This window comes from Delphinapterus leucas, chromosome X, assembly GCF_059928025.1.
Source record: "Delphinapterus leucas isolate spDelLeu-1000000601 "Yukka" chromosome X, BTC_Dleu_Yukka2, whole genome shotgun sequence".
Lineage (NCBI taxonomy): Eukaryota > Metazoa > Chordata > Mammalia > Artiodactyla > Monodontidae > Delphinapterus > Delphinapterus leucas.
In genome coordinates this window covers 14,127,142-14,154,091 of record NC_143150.1, presented here as the reverse complement: position 1 = coordinate 14,154,091, position 26,950 = coordinate 14,127,142, and the positions used below count along the sequence as shown (strand labels likewise).

General features: G+C 40.5%; 1 protein-coding gene across 1 annotated transcript in view; it reads right to left on the bottom strand.

Moving 5' to 3' along the window:
* Positions 1 to 811: 811 nt before the first annotated feature.
* The window catches only part of FGF13 (fibroblast growth factor 13), a 67,796-nt gene continuing 41,657 nt past the window's right edge, over positions 812 to 26,950 (bottom strand). Inside the window, exons 4-5 of the mRNA XM_022554242.3 lie at positions 3,401 to 3,599; positions 812 to 2,194 (exon numbers count right to left, since the gene is read on the bottom strand). Of these exons, the coding sequence (XP_022409950.1) occupies positions 2,058 to 2,194; positions 3,401 to 3,599 (336 nt within the window). The 3' untranslated portion in view covers positions 812 to 2,057. The remainder of the gene's footprint in view (positions 2,195 to 3,400; positions 3,600 to 26,950) is intronic.

Here is a 26,950-nt window from a genome sequence, read left to right as displayed (position 1 = left end):
TTATATTAAGAGAAAAAACTGCAGGCACTTCCCTGGTGGTCTAGTGGTTAAGACTCTGCACTTCCAATGCAGGGGGCGCAGGTTTGATCCCTGGTCAGGGAGTAAGATTCCACATGCTGCGTGGTGCGGCCAAAAGATTAAAAATAAAAAGAGAAAAAACTGCAACGAACATTGAACTCTAGTTACAGATATACATAAGGAATTAGGAGGAAGTGTACATACGTCTGCAATTTATTTTGAAATATGTCAAACATAAGATGGATTGATAAATTGATGGACAGATAGATGTATAGTATAGTAATATGTTAATGGTGGAACACAGGTGTACGTTTACCGACGTTCACTATAAAAATCTTTCAATTTTAATATATGTTCTGAAATTTTAATAAAAAAAGAAAATGTTTATGTTTTCCTTCAGTTTTCGGAGGTGGAAAGGACTTGAGGTATTTAGTCCCGTTCCTTCCCTCTACTGAGAGAAATGAGAAACAGAGAGGGGAAATGACAGAGTGAATGGCAGGGAGGGTACTAGAACATAGGTGTCTTTTGTACGATGCATCACTGAATGGGAATGAGAATTCTTCTGTTCCAATCTGAAGTTCAAGTACAACGACTAGTACAATAACTACACTTTCAAGAGTGTTCGTGTTAATATAAATCTCTAGACTGTAGATTATCTGAGGGCAGTGACGTGATGTACATAATTCAGTGTGCAACTCCAGTTTCTACCACAGTTCACGGCACATAATGGACGCTCAACAAATACACGTTGGAGGATTTTTCTTTGAATGAATAGAAAGAGTTTATTCGGTGCGTATCTGGGTATACAACGACAAATATTAAACAACTTTTTTTAAACTTTTTTGTGCACAGGACAGAAAACTGCCTGTACATGCTATGTCCACTTTTGGAACACAGATTTTAACAATTATTAATGCACAAAATCTTACATATCATGCAACTCTATGCCAAGATTCCAACTTTCTTCCATGCAACAGATATGAAGATCTAAATGGAAACCTAGCTAAGTCTTAAACACTTTTCCAGAAGCAGGTATAAGTATATGTTGTTTAGGGGTAACCAGTCTTTTAACATTTCCTTGTACACAATATTCACGCGCCAAATACAATGACAGGAGGACTTATACATACACAGATAAGACATTTCTTATTTTAACAACACGGAAGACAACATCACAGTTCCACAGTTCCTGTCTTTACACAAGAAGCCACAATAGTAGTTTAACATGATAACACAAATGGAATTAAGAGAAATCTATACTTGAGGATAATCTTTTTTTCTTAAGTAATCTTTACTGACTGGGGTTGACAACACAACACAATTTCTACGCACAAAGTACAGCACAAGAACGCGATCAGAATACTACGAATGTAAAGGAAAAAACAAATTTGGTAAAATCACAAGAACACTGTTACCTTGAGCCTGAGATGCCAATTCAGCTTCAACCCTGAATTTGGTTGAGTTGGATTAAGTGACACAGAGTCAATAGAACCATTGAATTCCAGAAATCATAAAGTTGCGCTATGCCAAAGTAAAGAATACATACGAATCGAGCATAGATAGAAAACATTAAGCCAAGAAAACAACACGGTTCACAGAATTTTGTTTGCCCCTACAAAACACTGAAGCAGTTAATTTTGTTCTGTTTTGTTTTGTTGTTTGCTTTTGAAGAACAATGGTGGTCTTTTCAATTTTCTTGGTTGGAGAGCAATTTTTTTAATCAGCATTAGTGCTGTGAAATGTTTTTGGTTTGTCTTCCCCAAAGCATAGGTGAGATCATGAGAAAATTGGGCAGTCCTTCTCCCAGATTTAATTCACTGATCATGCTTGGCACTCTTTTTTCGCACAAGCTCGTTCTAAATTACGGGGCGTTTGTACGGATGAGAAGAAGGTTTGATGGCAGATTAGAGCAGTGAACTCTGCCTTGTTTGTTTGGTAAACATCATGGACGAATCTGAACTTTTGGGTGAAGGACTGCTAGAATTAACAGCACCTGGAGGTAAGGTTCTGTTACAGAGCCCTTGTTTTGCCCTCACTGGCTACGTTGATTCATTGTGGCTCATGGATTTGCCTCCATTCAGTACGCCGGAGACACTTCTGCTCTTGGTTGGGGTCCCGCTTCCAGATCGGGAGAACTCCGTGAGGTCGTGCAGAGACGGCTCCTTGTACATGGCCACTGCAAAGCACAGAGACACGGCATCAAAGGCCACCGCACTGGCCCTCAACTTCCCTTCTGCTCACTAGGCTTCCAGGCTGGAGGCCAAACCTGAAAAATGCCGCTTTCAAGGACTCAGGAGAGAGCGGACTGGGCCAGATGAAGCAAAATCCAGTCTTGGTACAGAAGCGTGTAGAGAATTCTAATGCCTAATTTCTATCATCACTGATGGTTTTAGATATATGAGAGGATTAATGAAAAATGCATTTAATAAAGCTCTTAGAAGTTTAAACATTTTCAAACACTGATTTCTCTCAGACTTTAAAATGAAACTCTCCAAGACTCTAAGTATTAGCACAGTTCTTAACGCAATAAATGGTAAATATTATTGTTGTGCTGCAAATAACAGCCCTGGCTTACGCTTACGGAGCACTTAGAACGTGCCAGATACTGTTGTAAGTGCTTCACGTGTGTTATCTCATTTAATCCACATGCAAATCCCACGAGGCAGGTGTTTTTATCCATATTTTACAGAAGGAACTTGAGCTCAATAATCTGCCCAAGACTACCTGGTTACTAAAGGCGGAAGCTGGGCTTCGGACCCAAGTAATCTGGCTGCAGAAAATGTGCTGTCAAAGGGCGCTGTGTTGATTTGACTGGATGTCTGCCCCTCCTGTAAACCGCTCTTCTCTGCCTGGATTTTCTACCGCTTCTCCACCACATCTCACTCCTTCTAACATCCCTACTTCCTGCAGCCCATTCCTATCCCTCACCCTTTCTCATTTGCTACTAAGCTGCTATTAATGACCAAAAAACAAAACTATGAATGAATGAAAATTGTTGGGACAATACTGTTGGGCCCTTAGAGAGCTAGGCCCAAGGAGCTTTCTGATAAGTGTTAAGTATGCACACATTTTAGCACCTGCGTTCCTGTCCAGGGATCATTTGGGCATAATCTGGGGTTCTTGGCTGTCCTGAGTTAGCAATTAAGCTATTTCCACATAAGAAAGGTGTTACCACGTGCAGATATACTATGGAAAAGTTAAAATCAGGAGATTAGATGCTATTGTCAATGCTTTAGTGTTTTTTTAAGTGTAAAATGTTACTGAATTTTTGTATAAATGCCTTAGTATGGAAGAATTACATTCCACTTTCGAAAGCGTGAAAAAGGATTGATTTCAATACCGATACTCATTTAATCCATAGCTGGTATAATATCAAGTTTACCTTTCAGTGGTTTGGGCAGAAAGTGAGCTGCAGGCTTGTTCTTCTTCACATGGTTTCCTTTCATGATCTCTCCTTCTTTGTTCAGACCCAGATACCACCCTCGGCCTGACTGCTGCTGACGGTATATCATTGATGAATATGTCACATAATAATTTTCAAACACCGATTCTTTGAATTTGCACTCAGGTGTGAAATGTTCCTACAAGAGAAGTAAATAAACAAAAGCTCAATATTTATAGCTATGAATTTCATGGAGAACCATATGGCATTATCCTTCAGGAGTTCAGGACATACTTTGTTAGAGCTTGTTATGACTGGTGTTCTATTTTAATAGCAGAAACTATTATCATTGGAAACGAAAACTATATATAACATTTCATGTGATGCTTTAGAAAAGGCCCTAAGTGCAAGTGCTACTGATCAATGATTAGCTCTCTTTGTAATAAGGTAATGGAAAAATTAGAACCAGCCACCTAAGTGTAATGTATTGGAAAAATACAGGAGCCAAAGATTGAAAAGACAAGCATAAAACTGTCACATGGAGCTTTGTTCCCTTCCGGATTAAATGAGAAAATAAACATCCGATCCCTGTACTTAATTTTCATAGATTATCCAGTTACTATGTACTATAATTTTCAATTGCCCCAGGCTGAAATCTGTGTTATACTGTTACAATGCTGGCTGCCTAGATTTCTAAAGAGATGCTACAGAGAAAGACTACCTTTTACTTTTAGATAAACCAAATTGATTTTTTTTTCAGATCATTGGACCTTGACTTAAAAAGAAAAAAAAAATTCCCTCATCACCCCATCCTTGCCTTACAGTAACATTTCACACAAATCAATATAGAAACAAGGAATTTACAGTAATTCTACAAGCAGACATGAGAGAGCAGGCCAGGAGACTTTGAAACCGGCAACGTGGTTTCCTGCCACGTACGTGGCCATGGTTTCTTTGGACTTGCCCGTACAAAAGAAGGGTTCCTGACCCAATAGACTGTTTTTGAAAACAAACAAAAAAACCCATAAAACCTTCTTTCAAGTTTTGTAATATGTGTAGGTATGCAATAAACAGCTATTTAAAATATCCATTTATAAGCAAAGTGAAATGAACAGCAGATTTTAATCTCTAAGTAATCTATAGAGCAGCAGTGGGTCCACTTGGAGTAAAAGATGATGAGGAAAATGCGAAGTGAGCTACATGTGAAAGTGGCACTAAGGAAGCCATTCAATTTGTACTATTTTGCTGAGATATTACCAGGAATAAGTTTTTTTTTTTTTTTTTTTTTTTCCGGTATGCGGGCCCCTCACTGCTGTGGCCTCTCCCGTTGCGGAGCACAGGCTCCGGACGCGCAGGCTCAGCGGCCATGGCTCACGGGCCCAGCCGCTCAGCGGCATGTGGGATCCTCCCGGACCGGGGCACGAACCCGTGTCCCCTGCATCGGCAGGCGGACTCTCAACCACTGCGCCACCAGGGAAGCCCAGGAATAAGTTTTGATAAAACCCTGAAAAAAAACCCACCTTGCAATAAAAATACTGCAAGCTTTCTGGACACCTGTCTTTTCTGAATGATGTCTCCATGGTCCTACCTTCCTTCATGTTAGATAGCATTCCAAGCAAAGCACACTATCTGAGCGACAGACAGTGATTTACTATCAGAGAATCACTTCAGCAAAGAGGGACAGACTCCTCAAATGAGGCAGCCTTTTTCTGAAAGTTAAATAATTGAACACTTTTTTCTGGAAATCCACAAAATCTGTTTCACTCAGTAATCTCACTGGTTCCCCCATCTGGCTTCCAGGGTGCACAGATCAGAGTCATCTTTTGGCATAATTTCAGCCTAGGGGCATACTTGATAGATCCTCAGAAGATTCACACAAATTCAACCTACTCAAGAAGCAATGTACTTCGAAGGCAACTATCACGTGGTAGGAACGAAAGTGTTCTATTTATGGGCTGTGAACGCTCCTCTTTGTAGAATTCTCAACGTAGGGAAAGCCAAGGTATGTCTACAAAGAACTCTGACTAAAATAGTCTCCATGTGTCCTCCAGGGATGAGGACAGTTGTATAGAATGTTGGTTTCGCCTTGCCTAGCGTAAAATGACAATCTAATGTGACATTTAAAATTCTCCACAATTCAGGGACATCCCTGGCGGCCCAGCGGTTAAGACTCCACGCTTCCAATGCAGGGGGGCCCAGCGGTTAAGACTCCACGCTTCCAATGCAGGGGGGCGTCGGGGAACTAAGATCCCACATGCCGCGCGGTGTGGCCATAAATAAATGAATAAATAAATAAATAAATAAATCTTCACAACTCAGTCGCTACCTTGCCTTGTCTCCACCATAGAACCATGTGTGCCTTTGTGCCTTTACAGACGCCATTCATGTCATTTCTGTACCTCTCTACCTACTGGCTTTCCTCTCGTTCCTCAAGGTCTAGCTCAAATATGACTGCCCCTGGAATCATATATGATCTCTCCCAGTCAGAACCGATGACACTCATATTTGTGCTCCCGGAAACTCTATCTACATCTCCAGCATGGCCCCGTGACCCAGGCGTGTGCATTCCTTGCTCCAGAAGACAAGGAATTTGTCTTATTTCTGAATTCACCTTCCAGTCATAAAGGACTGGTCGTACTGTCTAGCACATAGCAGACCACTTGGTTATTGCTTACAGGATCTGCATTGCAGAGATTCAGACTGAATTCGGAAATTCCAGGATTCAGAAGTATCAACCAGTAAAAAGTCTGCAGGGAATTTCCTGAATACCATAGAACGAAATCAGCTGTATACAGAAGGAGGTTGTCATTGCAGGGACAGATCCTGCATGTGTGACTTCGTAACTGTTCAGAATAACAGATACTACACAGATACCGGCACCTACAACATGAGGAGGAAAAACACTCGGCAATTGTTACAACTATTGGAAAATGGCAAGGAAGGACTCAATGAACTGAATGCTCTGTCACATCCTGGCAATTTCTTAGTCATCACCACTAAATTTGGACTCAAGAACTCAGTAGAGAGGGAGGAAAATGAGGCCAAAAAAAGAATGTTGAAGCAACCAAAGGAGTGCTCTGTTTTCTGTGTGTGACGCTGTCATTTTATCCAGTGCTGGAAGGAACAGGCAGAAGAGGCTTGATTTTTATCAAATGTGGAAAGACGTGAACATCCCACCCAATACAGGAAGGGCCACCAAAGGGAAGAGGGGTGCAGCTGCCTCTCTGTCTCAGCAGTGGTTCACAGAAATAACAGAGATTGGATTGGACCCTAACCAGAGAGAAGCCCTGTTCAGAGAATACCAGGTAGACATCTGGCAAGGAATCAATCTCCTTTGTCTGACCTGAAGCTGATTATCAGCGCTCTCGAAAAAGGTACCGTAGTGGCCTTGATACACAGTAGGCACTAAACAGAGGCAGCAGTCATTGTGCTCTGTATTTAATATGCATTAGATAAATACCTGTTATCATAATAAATGAATTAAAAAGATGTCAAGCATTCCTTGCACAGCCACTAAGAAATTATTTGGCATGAATACAAAAGAAAAGGCGCTTTATATCTTCTAACCTTTTATGCATCGATTTCTCTTAAAAGTTGTTTACCTCTCTTGCATATCTATACTAATTTCAGAGGAATAATGTTAGTAATGTTCAGAGGAATAACTCTGAAAAAAATATAGATATTCAATCTCTCTAAAATCTCTTCTCTGTAATCATCTCTATTCCCCTTAAAGTTCAAGGTTCACTGAATATTGAACTTCTTATCCAAGGAATCCATACTAGTTAGTTACAGTGATCGTATTTTGGGTGACGAATGAAGAATCTACATTTGCAGAATGAGCAGATCCAGGAGCAAAACCTAATACCTCTCTATTTTTTTTTTTTTTTTACCAATTTACTCACTATTAACGGCAAAATAGTTCTTTGGAGGTTGAAATATCACTGACAAGAAGAAAACATTTGAAACCCTCAACATCAGGTCAGTAGAGCATATAGGAGAATACTTACAGCTACAAATGGTGATGGTCAGCTGCCCTTATCAGGACATACCTCCACACAGACTTTGAGAGGCATTAACGCAATCAGTAACATTGGATACATGCAAAGAACCCCCAGATACAATGGTGTGCTACAAAGCATCTTGATCCAGAACAAAGGCTCTGGACCTGGGTAAATTGCTATCCTCTTTAGGGTCAGAAGGAGCAACAGTGCCTTGAGTTGTCCCTGGCACCAAGGGCAAAGTATGGAGGAGATGCGTAACTCTCTGGCCTCCTGGAGCTGGAGCCAGTTCAGAAGAAGCATGGGCTGTGATGGTGGCTTCCTTGAAGGGAGCCAAGTAAGGGGCTCATCACTCAGCAGGTGATGTGCAACTGTATCCTCAATAGCCATATCCAAAAAGGTGAGAGCTCGAAAACACCTGTATATCATGTACGTCATTCCCGTGCCCTAAGCACATCTACGATACCACAATACACACACCACGACTAAGTGCCTTCCTGATTAAAAGAAGTCATTCGGCAAACACAGGCCTTAATATCAGGTTTTTCATACTTTTGCCCCCTGCTTTTGTATTTTCAGCTATGCTACCAACAGATAGGGTGGCAGTGTTTCACTTGAGTCTGTACCTCAGTAGGCTTTGAGGAGTGCCATGACTATTCTGGCCATGCCATGCGGCATGCAGGATCTTAGTTCCCCAACCAAGGATTGAACCTGTGACCCCTGCAATGGAAGCGTGGGGTCTCAACCACTGGACAGCCAGGGAGGTCCTGCCATGACTATTGTAAACGTTTCCTTTGAACACATTTCTCTCAAAAGAAATCTTTTTTAAATGGGTTGCGCTGATTTCCTTGCATCTCAAGAGAGCAGCAGAGTCTCCTCAGGTTGTCCACACATAAAATGGCAACACTAAGGTCCTAGACTGTTGAACAAAGCCTGAACATTGAATATAAGCTTTCACATATGTATACGCTATGTCAAGCGCACAAATCCTGGTAGAGGTGAATGTTTCTCAATACATTTTGTTCTATTCACATGTAATATTTCCATTGGCATCACAGAACATAGAAAACAGTTTAGACATCGATGAGCGAGCATTTAAAGAAACTTTAAAAAATGAACCTAGTGAAACATGATTTCCTCTTTTCAGCAGGTGCTATAAACATATTATAACTGATCTATCTCTCCCTTTAATCCTCTCACTTCCTTCTCTTTTCCTCCTCTCTTCTGGCCACATTTTCAGTAGCCTGAAGATCCAATTAATTTAACAATTACTGCCAATAGCAAGGGTCACTCTTCTAATTCTCAGCCACGTTCTGATGACAATTTATTTTCTAGGTTTAAAGTTAGCAGGTTATTGAAGCAGGTCTGACTTGTGTGCGTCAATTATTCCCCAGCCTAAAGAAAATAATATGCAAATTAAAATTAGATTTTCAACTCTGTTAAAAAAGAAAACAAAATAGAGTCTTTAAAATATGGGGGGTGACACTGTAACTACCTATATTCTCTATATAAGCTTCCCCTCTATCGGTGATTTCAAAATCCAGGATTAATTATTACATTCAGGATTTTGATGTTCTCTCCCAGGGTATATTTGATGTGAATGAACTTCATTATTACTAAGATCAAGGCGCGAGAAAGGAGAGGATGGGGGAGAGGGAATCAATACTTAGCCAGTGCACTGTAGCTAAACAAAATTATTAATTCAGGATAAACAGAGTTTGGTTTGTTCACTCAGATATCCTCTGGACTGTGGGATACTTGAGGGCAGCTCGTAGCATGGAGCCTGGCTTAGAGTCAATGATCAATATAACTCTGGTGAAATAAATAACAGAAAGAATGAAATATCACAGGAAGAGGACTTGGGAGCTAGCTTATACAGATTCAAAAAAGGGTTAAACATGGCGAGGTATGAATAGAGGGCTGTTTTAGAGGAGAGACTGACAAGTCAGAACTTGCCTGCCGGGGCAGAAAGAGTAGGTGATAAAAGGAGGAAAGCAGTCTACAGGTAAATTCAATTTAAAAAACTGGAGAGGGAGGGAGAGAGGGAGGAGAGAGGGAGGGGTGGAAGGGAAGGATGGAGGGAGGGAGGTGGAGAGGGAGGAAGAGAAGGGGGACCAATAAAGACAAAACTGATGCTGAAGCTGCAAGAATAAAGAGATTTCCTGGTAACCAAGATATAAGCATTAGACTGATATTCTTGGTCTTTGGGTCCGCAAATAGCAGACACTGCAACTAAATTCTATTAACTTGATTTTTGTAAAATGGCGCAGGGCGGGGGGGAGGGGCGGGGGAACACCTGACCTTACAGGATGGACGAGGAGCCAATGAGATGATGTATGTGAAAGAAGCTCTGAAAATTGTAAAGCTCCATACACATGAAACGTGGGATTACTCTGATAATACATGCCCAGAAAACCAAGGCAAAATAAATAAATTCTCTCTTCTTTTCGAAGTTCTTTTCACCCTGGAATCAATTTCTAAAGAAAGCATCTGCCTATCTGTGTTTTATTAACGTGGAAGGAGATAAATCCTGCCAAAAATTAGGACTGCACATGAATGACACTCAGTGTTCTCCTCCAGGCCTGGTTCCCCGAAAACTGTTTCGCTTCCTTCCATTTGTCATTTTGGTCTGCAGTCGGCTGAAAAGGCTGCAGTGCCTCGAGCCACAGCACTAAACAAATGAAGTGCTGAAGAATGGGCTTCGTCAAATACCGTGCCACAGAATGACTTCAAAGTACCCATGCTAACTGGCAACCACTTGTAAAGAAACACATTATAATTAAGAATATGCACATGGGACTACTTCTCCTCATATGGTTATAGTGAAACTTCTTGGTAGCAGTTTTGTATTCCAAGATATCTAACAGACATTTTCATTTACCTTATGTTGAGCCCACAAAATAGGGTAGCGGAGTATTGCTTTTTCTCAACTCTTCACAAACAAAAAATGAAAAAAAACCCAAAAGTTAATGAGTTTGTCAACCGATGCCCTGTTTAAAACAGAATTAGGATGCAGATATGACCACATTTTAGCCCTGGGTTTCATTGAGTCCTTTGCATTGGCTTGTTCTGGATTGTCATACATTTCTGTAGAGCAGTCTCATGCAATGTCAAATTTTACAATCTGTTTTATAAAATACACTGAAATAAGCTACAATAAAGCAGGAGACAAAACAAAAGCACCATATCCCTTGCAGAGCCTAAGAGGGGTGATTTTTGTTGTGATAAAAAATTACATGATCCTAAGGCCTCACTCAGCTCCAAACCTGGTCAGCAGATACATTCTGAAATGGAAGTAACTTGCTGAGACTTGTGATGAAGCAGAGGGGCAGGCCATACGTCTCCAGGGCTGTATAATTGGCCCAAGGCAGTGTCAGTCTGGCCCAAGCCTTGTAGAAGAATACAGATTGGTTAAGAATCCAATTAGCAGAAGATGGATTTCATTTTACATAAGATATGCTACAGAGACTGTGGCCATCATATTATTTTTTTAATCTTACTAGATTAAATCTTGCTGTTGAACAAAAATCTGTGGAAAAGCATTTTTTTCAACCAAAGAACAATTCTCTAAAGTGAGTAATTCTCTCCAACTTTGTCTATTATGTGTATTAACTCGTGGTGTTGGCTTTTCTTATAAGCAGGGCTGACCTATGTGTTTTGAAAGGGGAACCAAATATCAGATATGATTTCTAAAAATAAACTTTCCTGTCTTTTGGCTGGTTACTGGAATTAATCTGTGACCATTAGCTAACTATTCTCCATTACTGTGAAGCTTTCTAATTTGTGGCAAGATTCTTCTGTATAATAACTTCACAGGGGGATCTAAGCCCATCGGCAAGAGAATGACTTTGGGAATATTTATAGTCAGTGAGAGAATAAACTTAGTAGGCTGTATCCTTTTAAATAGCTCTTCCAAGCTCCTGTCCAAAAATTCAAAGCCTGGGAACTCTGAAAACTTTTCCTAGACATCCAACAAGCTGTCATGTAAAGGAGAAAGGTTCTTTCTGCGTAGATCAATTGAAAAAACTCTGGCAAGGTAGGTGGCCTATTAAAAATGAAACCATACCCACGTGGGTGCATAGCTTGTTCTAGTACTGCAGGCAATTGTGAAGGTGGTAATTCTGATTTGTACTGGATAGCGGTTGTGTTAGATTTGATAGGGTCTGTCTCTGTAGAAGAGAGTCATTTACAATTGCCAGGAGTCTACTTCGTCAAAGACTTTCAAAGAAGACTTCTTATTTTTCCTCTTGCACAGGTAGGAAAGCAATGCCACTGCTCAGAAGGAAATCACTAATGCCTGCTTTCCACTGCAAACCAGAAAACCTGGAATCACAGGGCAGGGTGCAAAGGCCTCATCTATAAACCAAGGATGAGAAAGATGTCGTAGAGGGCCATTGGACTGCCACATCACATAACACCTGCAAATGACTTCTGGGGATAGGAAATCTTACAGAGTCCTATTTCTACGTAGAGAGCACATTTCCACTAACATTTGCCCCTTGAAATGAGCTAATGAAAGGATGCTTGCGACAGTCACTTACCATGAGTCTGAGTAGTACTCAGGGGTAGTCAGTTCATTAAGTTAAGACTCAAATGGAAGAATTCATTCTCAACTACTCCTTACCCCGGGAGCCTAGGCCCCTTTGCGTATCTAACGATCTGACTTAATCTCGACAGCAGGCCTCTGTACCAGCTTCAGAATGACCTGAGAGAGGAGTTCTACCACCTCACAAGTGAGAAAGCCACAGGAAAGAAGCCCTTAACAAGCCATTCCCTTATGAACTCAACTGCAAGTGCGCCTTTTCACCCAAACAGTCACTGTGTAGACAAGAGCTGTGATGTCAATTCTCTTCTCAATGGACAGTTCCAACATTGGCTGAAGGTTCAGCCGCCCTTCCTCCTATTCGTGTGCCCTGGCTCTCTGAACACCAAAGAGCTCTCTTCAAACCTGCCTCTTCCACCTTCCAGATTTCTGACTTTGGGCAATTTACCTGGGCTCTGATCTTGCATCTCTAAGAGGAGAATAGCATCACGTGCCTCCCAGGGAGGACTGCAGGGGGCATGGAAAGCACCTAGTGTACGTGCAGGTGCTCACAGACTGCGGGATCCCTTGCATTCACTTAATTTTCTGTTCATGTGACAGCAAGGAGAATGCAGCCTCCTCCCAACTTGAAACTGGTATGAAAACTAGTGGTTATCAGTGCGAACAAACGGAGTAGAGAAGCACCTTTCCAGTTCACAGAGAGGTTCATGTTACACATTAACTATATGGGTGAGGATTGCTTTCGTTAGTGATTCCTATGCAAGGGTAACAATACATGAGCTCTTAATATGGGGCTTAAGATATCCTAGGATTCTAAAATTGGAATTACTGCAATGTGTATCAGTGAACCCACATGATATTAAAGAGATTTGTGAACTAATCCAGTATTAATGGCCCAAATGACATCTACATGTCTCATTTTAATGCCACAAAAGTACAACATTATCTCATTTCTTTTGTTCTAAACCAGTGTTTTGCTAGTTCTACTTTCATAATGCAGGTTACTAATAACAATACTGAAAAATCTAATAGTACCTTATGTTTAAGCAGTGCCTACTTTTAAAGTTTTCTACAACTGCTTACTTAAACAGTTTTGGCATTCGAATGAGATAAGGGACAGTTTAATAATGACGATGATAAGAAAGGTAACGATTACAATGGATTTGGTGGACCTTTTTTTTTTAACAGTTGAAGAAATGAAACCAGAGATATTAATATACTGGAATCTGGCTTTCACACTTTCTTTTAGAGAATGAATCCAGAGCAGGGAAGCAGCTCCTTCCAGAGGAAGCTGAAATCTGTTTAAGGTAGCTGCTGTTGACACGTGAGAGACCCTTATTTTAAGGCAACCTGATCTCTAAGGGCTGAAAAACACCGAGGACCCAGCAGTGCTAACTGGCCCTGGGCTGCAGAAAGAAGGAAGAGCTTTAACTCAAAGCACAAACCAAGCCCGCCAGCCTGTCTGCCACTGGCTTCTCCACCAGGCCAGGCAGCTTCCCATGGATCTTAAGTAAATGTGTCCATGGAACATTCTCCTAGCTCATGCCATGAAAACTTCATTCTTCTACTGCAAAATACTCATCTCTGAATCTCAGCACACTTGGGTTTGTTTTTTTTTTTTCTTTTCAGGGACCTCTCTACACGCAAGAGTTTTTAGGGGATGACCCCAGAGCAATTTTACTGAAACTAGGCACAGAGGTGGGTAACCGGTCAGAGTCCTGCATATGTGCATACGCTCGCAATAGAGACAGACAGACTGACAGACGGGGGTGGCAGACAAAAAGAGAACAAGAAGTGAACCCAGAGAAAGTCCATGCGATGATTTCTTCTTTTTCCCAATTCTGTAATCCTGGGGCCTTTGAGAAATGCCTGCTATTCCCCACCCCGTACAAGGGGGAAGGTGGGAAAGTGAGCCATCTCACTTGTTGGAGAAGGTCTGTTTCCTGTCCCGATTCCCAGCTGTGCTCAGGCCTCAGGGTAAAATCTGAGAAGCCACCTAGGGCAGGTTGTTCTTCTGTTAGTATCTATAGAGGAGCCTGATAAACGAATAAACCCATTTCTTCCTAGAGATTTTCCTATATGTAATGTACATCCATCTCTGAAAGAAAAAAAGGGAATCCAGGTCTTTCGAGAAACTCAGGATGAGTGCAAAGTTCATTAAAATAAGATACTTTGAAAGATGAACGTTGCTATCATAAAGTGAATTATATTTTCATAAGAGGAATGTAATGCTCAGATGTGTAGCTATGGTGCAGTAAACAAGACAACGGTTCCCTATTTATGACCAAACTGTGGTCACCTGTGATGCCGTTTATTATAAGCATCACCTGGTATCATGGTTAGGGAGAAACCACTGCAGGGAAGCCTGAATTCTAAGAACGCAATGCTTTACAGGGGTGTTTAGGCCGAGTATCCAGCTACAATTCATAAATGAGCTTTTGATAGCTTAGTTTAAATTAAATTGGGTCTGTTCTAGATTTCCTGAAATACCGCAACATTTTTAGATTAATTTTTTAAAGGGTTTTGATGACATTCAATTTTGAGATAGGCAAGTTACAGTTCTTTATCAAAATATGCAATTTCAATTTTCAAATATTTGTTACCTTAAGTATTACCGGAGTTTGAAAACACAATGCAAGAATATAATATAAACTCCGAGGATATATCAAAATGATTAATACTTCATAAGCTTTGCACAACCATGACCTGTTTGCAATAATTTTCAGCTTCCATTTTCAACAGTGTAGACTGTTAAAGCATTTGCACGAGAATGCAAAATACATAAATTATCCCTGCAGGGAACACTTAAAACTTAAGGTAATTATATAGCATAGAAGTGACTTCAAAGAACTCCAACAAAATAACAAATAATTCTACAGTCACCCTTTAAAATGCTTATTATTCTGTGTTACCAGTGATCTTGACCACTAAAATCCCTCTCTTTACAATTATATTCACATTATCAATTCTTACTTTGTTCTTTTACCATCAAGCTCTTACAGCTGGCCCTGAAAATTTGCATGCTGTAAAAGCTGAACTAGAAAGCTAGTAGAGATGAATCCCCCAGTTATATCCATGCTGTGAACAGAACCACAACACCCCCTTAATATATCTTATCATTGCACTTTTATACTAAACACGCATCCAAATCAGGTCCTATTTTTTACATTCCTCCTGTTCAAAATCTTTTAAGGGCTCCCTGCTGCCTACAGGATAAAAATCCAAACTCCCTGGCCTGGTGTTCAAGCCCTCCACAATCGCGCACATGTGTTCCTACAACTTTAGCATAAGATTCCTCCAAACCAGCCAGACTGGAGAAATAAGGCCAGGACCAAAAGGAGCAGAGATTGTTTCTTATGAATGGAAAAATATCTCCTCCAAACCAATTAGTGTGCTTCGGAAGCTGGGATAGTCACTGTGATTAGAGGTAATATATATATATTTTTATATTATATATTTTATATATTTTAATTCAAACAAACGCCTTGCGCTTCTGGAACAACCGAGCAACCTCATGTCATGGTTCCACGCGCTGTGACTTAGCAGGGGCTGCCCCCGGGTATGCAATTCTCTGGGGGCCACTTGCTAATAATCGGCACCTCTTCCTTTCACAGCACACGGAGGAAAAAGAGTCAAACGTCAGCGTGCGAGGAACCTCCAGGCTCCGCTTCGGCTGGGATGCAAAAGCACTTTACAATTGATTATTTCTGAAGACTTTTCACAGTATCGAGGAAGAGGGTAATGAAATTGTATCTGAACAGAAGGAAGCTAAATTATTTATCTCATACTAATTTATACCAGACGGCTGGTGATGAAAAATCTATACTGGCAAATTACTTTAAAGATAATCAAGGGGGCTAAAACTTTAAATGGTCACAACATATTTGGATTTAGTTTTATGGCTCCTATCGATTCCATACGTAGGTTCTTCTACGTGCACGTGATTGGGACATGATAAATCGTATCACCAAGTCATTAGAAGCTGCATCATCTATTCACGAATTACATCAGCAGTTGGATTGCTTCTCTTTCTTTAACCCGCAGAGAGAACACATTTGGGATGTTGCCACACGAGGGTGCCTACTATATCCCTCTGCATCAGGAGGGTGCAAACGACACTCCTTCCCCAAGAGAGAGAGAAGGAGTTGGCCCTTCAGCGAGATCACAATCCTCAGGATGAAACTCCCTCACTGAGCTTCAGGCAGAACGGGTTAAATGCTGACTTCCGACTACAATAAACAGTTGATGATTGGAAGGGAGATAGGGTGTACCAGATGTACATCCTTTTCCTTTTCTGCCCAAGTTATGTCTCCTGGGAGAGGGTTGTATGGGTTCAGCATCCAATTTGGGCCTGTCCTGGATCCACTTCCTCTCTGCTCTGAAGCTCACCCCTGGACAAAGCCCAGCCTTGTTCTTTGGTTGACTCTCAAATGCCAATTGTTCAGGGAAGGATAGAAGACGTTCAATTACACGTGCTGGTTCATATCAAACGACGTTCACATGAGCCTAGCTACTCGATACTGTTCTCCAGGTAAAGCAGGTAAAACTTCTGGCCCTGGAAAGGAATTGGTTTGTGTACAGAATCCCAAAGTATGATTCGCCTAGTGAATCAGAGCTTCTCTGAACAACATCTTTATATAATGTTTATTATTTTGCAGAACGTGCAGTATCATCTCTGGTTGACTTATGAAGATCAATTATCTTACATAATTATGGGGGTTATATGCCTTCAAGTCAACAAAGATTTTTTGAGTGCCTATCACATGCACCATTTTTCCTAAACTAGATGCCGATACTCAGGGTGCTTTAGCACTCTGGGGAGAGCAGTTGCTGTCCCCCAACAGCTGTCCAAAGAGCACTTCCCAAGCTGCAGCCAGAACTCATGCAATGCCCCCAAGTGTGTTCTTACGGTGAGAGACAACAGACCAAAATTGAGTTCCACAGTCTATTGTGGCCAAGCAAGATACAGACCTACTGTGGGTGAATATCTTCCCACTACGATAACCTGATTGAGCATTTATTCCATTTGCAAAGGATTCATTTAGTAATCTCATCTGTTACAGTTAAGTGTTCTGTCAGCAGCAGCAGCAGCTAAGCATTTACCAATCTCTGAAAAAGTATGACCATCCCAGGTCAAGGTATAGATTAGAATGGTAATAGCTTATGTTGAAACCTAAAACCAAATCCTTCAGAATCACATGAGAATGACCAAAGTTGCCACTGTGATATTACCTAAAGGAACATAGAACCCGTACATTCTATGACTAGCCAAACTCGAGTTAATTCAATCATAGTAACTAACTGCAAGTGATACTGTACACCATCTGCCAATATAAGATAATAAGGCTCCATTGTTGAATCACTGTCCTGCACGGCGAGGTTACTAGTATTCCAATCACCAGTAACAGTATGCCGTAAACACACTTTGGTGTCGCTGAAGTTATACTTTCTGCAATTCTGATTTATTGAAAGAATGTTTTCAGAAGCCAGACATTTGCAGAAAATCATAGGGAAAAGGCATGAACGGGGGGGCTGTGAGTTAAGTGACCAGAATAAAAGACAGTACGAATACTCCTTTGAGTGAACACTAACAGAGTTTCAAATCTCAGAGCTTTGGGGGTGACTCCATAGGCCATGCCCAGTTGTCAGGGACTTTGCTAATTTTCTAGCGTTACAAAGAACCAGGAGGGGACAAATCAAACGGATGTGACGCCATCCGAACTTCGGTGTTTAACCTTGCGCCAACACATCAAATTACCGGTGCGGTTCCAGTGAGAAAGCAGAGATGGGTGTATACACAGCAACCGGTCACTAAAGGACGGACGTAAACACAGAGTCGGTGTGAGAACTGCTGCAGATTACATTTTGTCTTCTTAGCAACATTAACTCTCTGTTCTTTTAAATAGTCTTAATGCTTATCCAAAGTTGCTTACTGTATTTTGAGTGAGCAATAACAGGTTCGATTTTCCCTGAGCCTGAGTCACAGCCTGGTAGTAAATTAGCTGCTCAGGAAGGTGCGTTACTTCCTTGAGGCCACTGAGCCATCATTTAAGGCATTAAAGCTTGCTTTCATTTATGAAGATGCTACTGACTCACTTCAGTAGGAGTTGTTTTTCCTGCACTGCTGATGCCTGAGTTAAAGGAATGTACTTGTTTTTTTTCCTCCTTGCAGTATGGATGGACTGGGCTAATGACACATTCTTGTCAACTGCATTGTGACCCATGGAGCAAATGCCCATGATGTTTATTCTGCAGCTGCGGAACAAAGCAAAGTCCATGAGGGCTGGGGGAGACCGTAGATTCCTCGATAGCATCCTCTAATTGACATTGACTGCGTAAGTGGCCACTAGTGCCATAAAAGCCACCCTTGTAGTAAAACAATAATTTACCACATGAGGCAAATCCTGTCGCTCCTCTACTCAACACCCTCCAATGGCTTCCCTTCTCAAGAATCAAAAGCAGAGTCCTTACCTTGGACAATAAGATCATATGTTATCTGATCCCAGTTATTGATACTTCTCTATTCTAGTCTCTCACTTGCCCTTTTTTTTTTTTTTCATTTTATGTCAGTTACACTGGCTTCCTAGCTTGTCCCTTGAACATGCCAACCATATTCTCACTTAAGGGCTTTTGAATTTGCTGATACCTCTGTCTGGAATTTTTTTCCTTTAGATGTCCACCTGAACCCTTCCTTCCTGTCCATCAAATGCCACCTTAACAGAGAGGCTTTCCCTGACCACCCTATATGAAAGCTGCCCCTATCTCTCAGCATGCCCTGTCCCCCTAACCCTGCTTGTTTCTTCTCCAAAGCAAATTATGTATGAATTTGTTTATATCTACTTCTGTCTACCCGCTCTAGAACATAAGCTCCACGAGGACAGGGACTATATTCTGTCCATTGTTGTATTCTAGTACTTGGAACAGTGCCTCAAGCTCTGTATTCACGCCGTAAAAATTTGCTGAATGAATAGATGGGTGAATTCTGGTGGTGTGATAAATTGAAGGGACAAGTTAGTCCAGATTATTAAGGTCTCTGCATAAGTATTAAAGAATTAATTTGTCATAAAATGATATTTTGGCTCCTTTGAGGTACAGTTATTGGGGCGTTCATTTTCACTGTGGTTATGAACTGCATTATAATTATAAACCAGCAACTCTACCCGGAGAAACAAAATAAACCTTTACTAACATTCTTTTGAACTATACATGAAAGGCTATTCATAAAAAATGGTAGGTCAAGATGAAAGGAAATAGCTAAAGAGAATAATACCTTTGAAAAGTATGCCAACAGGTAATTAATCATTGAAAGCAGCAAATCCTGATGGCTAGTAAATTTCAAGGGCTTATCTTGTAACATATGAAAGTGCAATCTTCTCCTCAACATATTAGAAATGTCAGTTCATTGTACTGAACAAAAGAATAAATGAAGAATACGTCTTTCCCAAGAAGATGCTATTATTTTTGATGATTTCATTAAAATACATTAAATAAAGATTAAAACACTAAAATATCAAGAAGAGTTTAGCTAGGGCCCTAGTGCTTCACTCTGATGTGTTTTTCATGGGGGTTTAATGCCTGATATGACTTGTGCTTACATTGCCCCGTGTAGAGCACAGGCATCTCAGGCTGAACAGGTGCAGTGTAGAAGGGTTCACATCTCATTTCCTTGCCGTGGACCACATTTCGTCTTCCACTTACCGAAACAAAGATAACGATTTTTAAAGAAAGAGGGATGTTAAAGAAGAGATAAATGCCACAACTTGCTAATTAAGTACAATGGGATACAAAAACCACTTCGGTGCCACACTTTAGATGTTGTTTAGAGAAAGGAATAATTTGGAAGGAAGCACAGTGAAGGAGAAAGAAAAAAGAATGGTTTAATTGTGAATACACTTTGCATAAATAAACATTTACATTTGTCAACGGCAATAAATGCAAACCTTACCACTACTGCACTCACTGGGTGATTATAGGAGGCAAGTGCCTTTGCTTAATATGGACCCAGAAGGAACTTTATCTAACCAGATGCCTGGGATGGTTTTGCCAGTAGTAGAGGTTCAGGGCCCTGATCCAGGTGTAATGAAGAGGTTTGGCTGTATTCCCTGTGAGATAGTCTCTTTTGGATATAAACTAATGGACTAGATACTGGAACCTTATAAAATAAAGCAACATGCATATTAGGCCTCTAGTTGTTCTTTTCATGGAAACTGGTTTGTAAGATATGCTCACTTCAATCAGACGTCTTGGCCTGTTGATTTTGACACACGGGGAAAAGGAAAAGTGGATAAACAGTCCTAACTAAAGGCTAATGGCAAACAGCAGCCCAGAACTGTAGTACTTTCCACTCTCTTCTTCATTGTATGTTCTATATTAAGGCAACTTTGCGCACTGGTTGAGAAAATAGGTTTTCAAGTCAGACAGTGGCCGAGCACAAATTAGAACCCAGATCTGTCTAACCGGGTAAGTTTGGGCAAGTACTGTAACCTCCGGCCTTAGTTTCCTCACCCTTAAAATGGGAAAAATAATTTTCTTCATAGGGCTGTTGGGAGGATTAAATAGGTTAAGATTTGGACTAGGCTGCCTAGCCCATAATAAGGAAGAGAATTTTCTAAAGCAAATGTTTTAAATTCAGGAACGAAGGGCACTATCGTAGGACACTGGCATTCACGTAAAGCACAATTACTCTGTGCCTGAATGAAACATCGGGGCAGTGCTGGCTGCTAACAAAGTCGTGTCACTCCCCTGTGCGAACCAGAGCGGGGCTGACAACCAACTCACGCCTGCGGTCAGCATCACATCTGCTTCGGGATGCTTTAGGCGTTTGGTTCTGAAAATGGGGTGGTGGCAGGTACTGAAATTCTGTGAACTCATTTTTGGGGTAAAGTCGGTTTTTCTTTCTGTCCTTAACCAGTCGTCCTTCGAGCAGAGGTTAGGATCCTCTCCCTTCAAGAATTGAAACAACAGCTGGTGAACATCTGGCTAAGAAATCCCTGGGGGGTTTCTCTGGATATGCTCTTCCACTCCTCTGCTCTTTCTCAGCTTTTGAGGAGTGAAGCCGCTTCTCCTGTTGCCAGGCAATGAATTCCAAGAGCTTAATTTGGTTAGTGACTACTAAAAATGCATCTCCTTCTAGTGCACCTTCTTGCCTACATCCTAGTTCCTAGGCCTTTTTTGTTGTTTTGCTAATGCTGACGTCTAAAATTGCTGTTCAGTGCTGTGCTGCAACGGTGATCTGTTCACGGCACTCTTCATCTGCGAGTGGGCACTTGATTGTAATCAACAGTTCAAAGTCTGTTTCTTCCATTTGACTCTAAGCGCAGAGAAGGCAGGGGCTGTGTTTGCCAAATGTCAGGCAATCAGTGGATTATTGCTTGAATGGATGGATGGATGGATGGATGGAAATATATATACTATAGGAATCTATTATGAAAGGAGTAGAAGGACTAAAGATTCAAAAAAGAGAGCAAGAAACATATTTATTCAGGATCTTACTAACCCGCTAAAGTAAAACAAGAGGAGCTGAGATTGGGTGTATAATTTGGTGAGACACTCAACAGTAGGCGGAAAAAGTGAAGAGAGAAAGGGTTAAGATGTGCTAAGGAGGGGCTACCAGGGTTGATCTATGCGTGTGATAGTTACTTGAGAGGGAAACTGCCTTTTAGGGGCTGCTATCCTAAACAGATTTTAGCCAATCAGTATCGATATTACATAATGACGGCGTGAAAGGATAATTATTTAGTATCCAATCAAAGGATGTGTTATTAATATGAAAGTGTAATGATTATGTTGCATCCAACCTGAGGTTAACATTTGGAGCTCAATTGCTAATATTAATGCTTTGCATCTGTTCACAGCACATACGTTGTTATGCTAACCCTATGTTTGGGGGGTGTAACTGGAGAATGCACACCTTCTTTGGGGCCACTCTCGCACGTGGGGCTCATACCTGTGATCCTAGGATACTTTATTCATTCACTCAGCAAACATTTATTGAACACCTACTACATGCATGAAAAGTTGAGACACTAAGCTAAGCACTAGGGCTGCAGAAGTGGACGAGACGTAGCTGTTTTCTTCTCTTTCGGAATTTACGGTCTCGTTAAAGAAACGAGAGATAAATGTGCAAGTACTGTTGGCAAGGTGAGTATTGAAGTAGGAGTTATCACAGTACACTATGGGATCTTGGAGGACACACAGTTAAGCTATCTAGCCAGGGAAAGAGTTGCAGTTTGGTAGACCCAGGTTTAACAGCCATTTTATCCTGAGGGCCACTAGATAGGCTCAGTCACAACATTGGATATTTGATAATAGAAATGGCCGACATTTATTGAATGCTCACAGGATGTCAGTAACATGCACAGGGCTTATCCTATGGAATAGGAGGAAATACCATATGGAAATCCCATAGGTGCTGGGAGGAAAAAGAACAGAGTTGCCTTGGGAAGTTTTCTAAGAAGGCTTTCTCTAGGCTGCAGTGGCTTCTCACAGCTGATAGCGACAGAGAACAAGAGGCATCCTGTGGCACTCTCTCTTGGTTGGCAAGGAGTTCACCTGAGCTTGTTGGAGGGCGGAGCATAGCACCTTGGGGTTCTCGTGACAGCCAGTGATTCCACAGTGCCCGTCACCAGAAAGAAGTATATGGGTCTAATGGGAGTAAGTTTTCTGGCAGACGCCAGCAGGTCACTAGCTTAATGCTGGAGGGTAAAAATGGTTTTAAAAATGGTGGGAGGAAAGGAAACAGCCTTCTCTTCAATCTTCCATGTAGCTATTACTAAAGTATGAAACAAATGACAGGTGGAGAGAATACAGACACAATGTCCAGGGAAACAGAGATGGCTGAGAAATCCTCATTTGGGAACATGGTGAGGCATCTTAACCATGGACGTGCCATATACAGAAAGGAAGAACGTGCCAGCTACAGGCATTGTTAAGGCCTAACTTCCGCAGCCTGACTGACAGTGTTGTATTTAATGACCCCTATTGAAGCTTTTCAGAAATGATGGTATTTCATAGATCACCCCTGTACACTCTGAGCTCGATTCCCAATTATTGGTAAAATGACTTCTTTATAGCGTCCTCCTTGAAGGAAGCCTTGTCTTTAGGAGTTATAGAAAATCAGTCTCAGCAAAAACAAAGCTAATTCATTGACACAGGTTCATGGATGGCCTATGGGCAGGGTACTATACTAGATTCTTGGAAAGGAATGAAAAGATTTAATTGAACCTCTGGTTTTAATTTTGACCCCCAAGGGTCGCATTTATTATGAATAAACACAACCCATTAAAATCACTAACTGACAGATTAGGTGTCTATGTGACTCCATCAACTACTAAAATAACATTAACCACTCCATATTCTTCAATGATCTTTCTAGAACCAAACACAGATTCATCTCTAGCAGGCACTGACTTCATACCAGAGTGAGCATGTAAAAGATGGACATTTGCCTTTACCCCTAAAAAGCCAGTAACAGGAGCCTTCACTCAAGTCACATGGGTATGCACAATCTATCTGAAAATATTTTAAAACTTTGACCCAATGTTATACAATGATATCGCGTGTGATGCTGGAGTAACACGGCTTACTTTTTATTATCTCAACTTTTCACTTTATGGGTACGGCTATATGCTTAAAGAAATCAAATCTTTTACTGATGACTGGGCTTTATGAAGGCTTACTCTGGGAATTCACAACAGAAATCCAGTTTATTTTCCAGTATTTCACCTGCTGAAAGAAATCACCAGCCCCCACCATGATTACTGCTCTGATGCCACCAATCACAGCCTGAAATATTTGATGACCCTAGGTTTTTGATGATTCTGTTTCCTCCTCAATTACTAGAGAAGACAGCAGAAGAGTCTAGTGAAGATCTCACCTTATTGATTTGCTTCAGATTTTTAAAGTGAGCTGAGAGTAAGGTATTTATTACGCTTAACTGGTTGGTTTATTTTCTTGAGTATCAGCATGAAAGTACAGACTGTGAAATAAGTTCCATTTGCACTCAAGTAATTTTCCCAAGTCATTTTCAGAATGAGCAAAAAACGTGAGCCTGTCGAAACGGACAAGTTTCCTTTAAAGAAAGGTGCGACCAAATACAACCAGCAATTAGGAGCAGAAATCGCCTTCACTACAACAGCTATCAGCTAAGGCGCACAGCACATGTGGGAAACTAATCCTTGAAAATCTTGTTTCCTTTTGTACGGCTACTTAAATGAAAGCACCTAGCTAATCCAATTATTCCAACTGTCCCTTTAAAATTAAATTTTTGATTTATTTTGGCTAGGTAGATAATTCAAAAGTTATGACAAATTTGAATTCAATTGACCGGTATAGAAGAATTATCATTCTTCGGAAGTATTACAGAAAAGAACTTTCCAGTTTGTCTGAAAAATGTTTGTGCATTCAAGGGTCTGGAGTAGCTTCTGTAAGTCCAGTTACATTCTTTCAGATCAAGGAGTTCTAATGCGGAGGGATCCTGGGCTCTGTCACCCCATTTCACTAAGACTCTCACTAACGTCTGGCAAATGCTTTGAACCTTGGGTTTCACAATTTATGTAATGGAAAGAATGATACTGACCTTTCTCATTCATACGTTAAGGGGTGATGAATACTATTTCTACAAAGCCATATAATTACAGCTTGATGTTTTTCACATAACCGTCTTTAAAGAGGAAGTTATGTTTTAAAGTGGAAGCCCTCATCTCCTGCACATTCTGACAAATACCTCAAATTGAAAGAAACTGCCCCACATCACACTTCAATGATATAAGGCGAAATATAGGATCTTAACTCAAACTGATGGTGAAATACCAGCTTGCTTTTTCTATCAATCTTATATAATCCTGAAAGTTGGTCTTCTTATCTCTCTAATCCTTCTGAAATGTGAAGGACATGAGTAATGGCTTGAAAAAAAAAAGAATGACAGATCTTCACCATCACATTAATACCTTCTAAATCAATGACCTAAAAAGGTTCCACAGAGTGATTTTTTAAAAATTAAATGTAAAACAAACATTGGAAACATAACCATTTTTCTTGTTTCCATTAGCCATGTACTTTTGTTAATTTAATGTATACTTGGAGTATTCATGTCTAAACAAAGGTATCACACAGATTATTAACTCATCATTGGTCAGGGGAAATAAAATTAACTGGATTTCCAATTTAATCTGTCAAAGGAAATCATTGTTAGAACCCACTCCTTTAAAAGTGAAATGGTATAGCCTTTCCTGAAAATCCTTTGGGTTGCAAATAAGTGATGGCAGCCTTATAATCTTTTGTTAATCCATCTGTATATTTTGTTTAAATAATTTACACCTTGTCTAGCAAGGCAAGCCAATGATTTGGAGTGCCCTTCCTAGAAGTACTCTATGGAATACATTCTATTTGAATGCCGCTCTATCTATGTAAGATATTTTTCATTTTTAGAATACGTGATTTGCAATTTATTATATTTGCAGGAGTTACATAGGGAATACATGCTCACTTTAGTATTCACCCAACAAAAATATAACTGAGAAGAATAATTTCTGCACCAAAGACCATCTTGTACAGTCCAAGGATCCAACAGAAAGACATCTGAGGAGTTCTGCTCCTTTAGACAATATACACTGTGTTCTTTCCAGAAGTCTATTACCACTACTACTGATTTTCTGGAGGAATTAGAGCTGGTAAATGGATAACAAGAGACCCAAACTGCGTGATTGCTTGGCTAGTATATGTCATTTTCCCTTCTTGCCCCAGTCTCTATCAGAGCTGTCTTACTCAGCCTTCTCTTTCTGTTGCACACTGAATAAATAAGAGCTTGGGAAAGTTTATTAGCAGTATAACCCTCAAGTCTCACCCTGTCAGATGCTTGGTGTTCCTCTATAATTGGCATTTGTGGACGCAGAATAATGATTTGCTTTGTACCTATTCCATAAATCTGAACTGTGATTCTCTTCTTTACTGAGAGACCTACGACGAAGTAAGGCTCTAGCTTTCCAAGCTCTGATACTGAATCCACTCAGCACTCTGGAGCCCCAGTGGGGATGAATGAAAATATTTCACTGTGAACTCTGGTGATGTTACTGCTGCCGCATTACTTTACCGTATTAGATGCTTTCCATACCCAGGAGTCCAGGAGGCAGCATGATTCTGTCGGGAAGTCTTCCTTGTTCCTCATATAGCCTTCTGTTTCAGCAATAATATTAGATAGTAATTTAATTTATCTGCCTATGATTACTTTAGTTAAAAAAATGAGAGAGGGAAAGAACTGCTAGATTCGGTGAGATAAAGATATAGGAATAAAGATGGATACTTCTTTATTCACGTTCACGGGTAGTTTGCCATTTTCATGTGTTTCGTTCTATAGGAATGGTTTCATTTTATTTGATTCGATAATTGGGATATAATGAGAAATAGAATCAAGCTGTGAAAATGTTCATGACAAGATCTCTCTCACTAAACACTAGTTCTTTAAATGTGATGCAAATTTCATCAGGTGGTTTGAACCATCGTTATCACCTTAGTCTTTGGGAAGAAGAAAACACAATCTTCAATAAAAATTCTAACTTGCATATTAACCAAGTTTTGCTTCTCTCTGGAGGAAGTAGGATAAGATGCAAATAAACAAAGCTTCAATATAAGAAATGAGGGAATTTGCACTTACATAAAGCCTCATCCAAGTCTATGTGAGAAATACAAAAAATTCCACATTAGTCAAGGTGAAATTCATGAGGTCCTAATGATGTTCCTGATTTCTATAGGCCTGGCACTGAATGATTGACTTCCTGAGCACTGACAAAATCAGATCCATTGTCCTTTTAATTTTATTATTTTTTCCTACGAAACAGTTCCTTTTCACACAAGAGCACAGTGATAGGCAATGACAAGTACAATAAAACGGAAAACGTTCCCAGTTAACAATGAATGATTAAACTGTCTCAGTAGCTGTCAATACGGTTCCATATTCTTGCTGAATGAAAAGACGCCTTTGGAATATGCTTTAACCATGATTTTAATTTATAT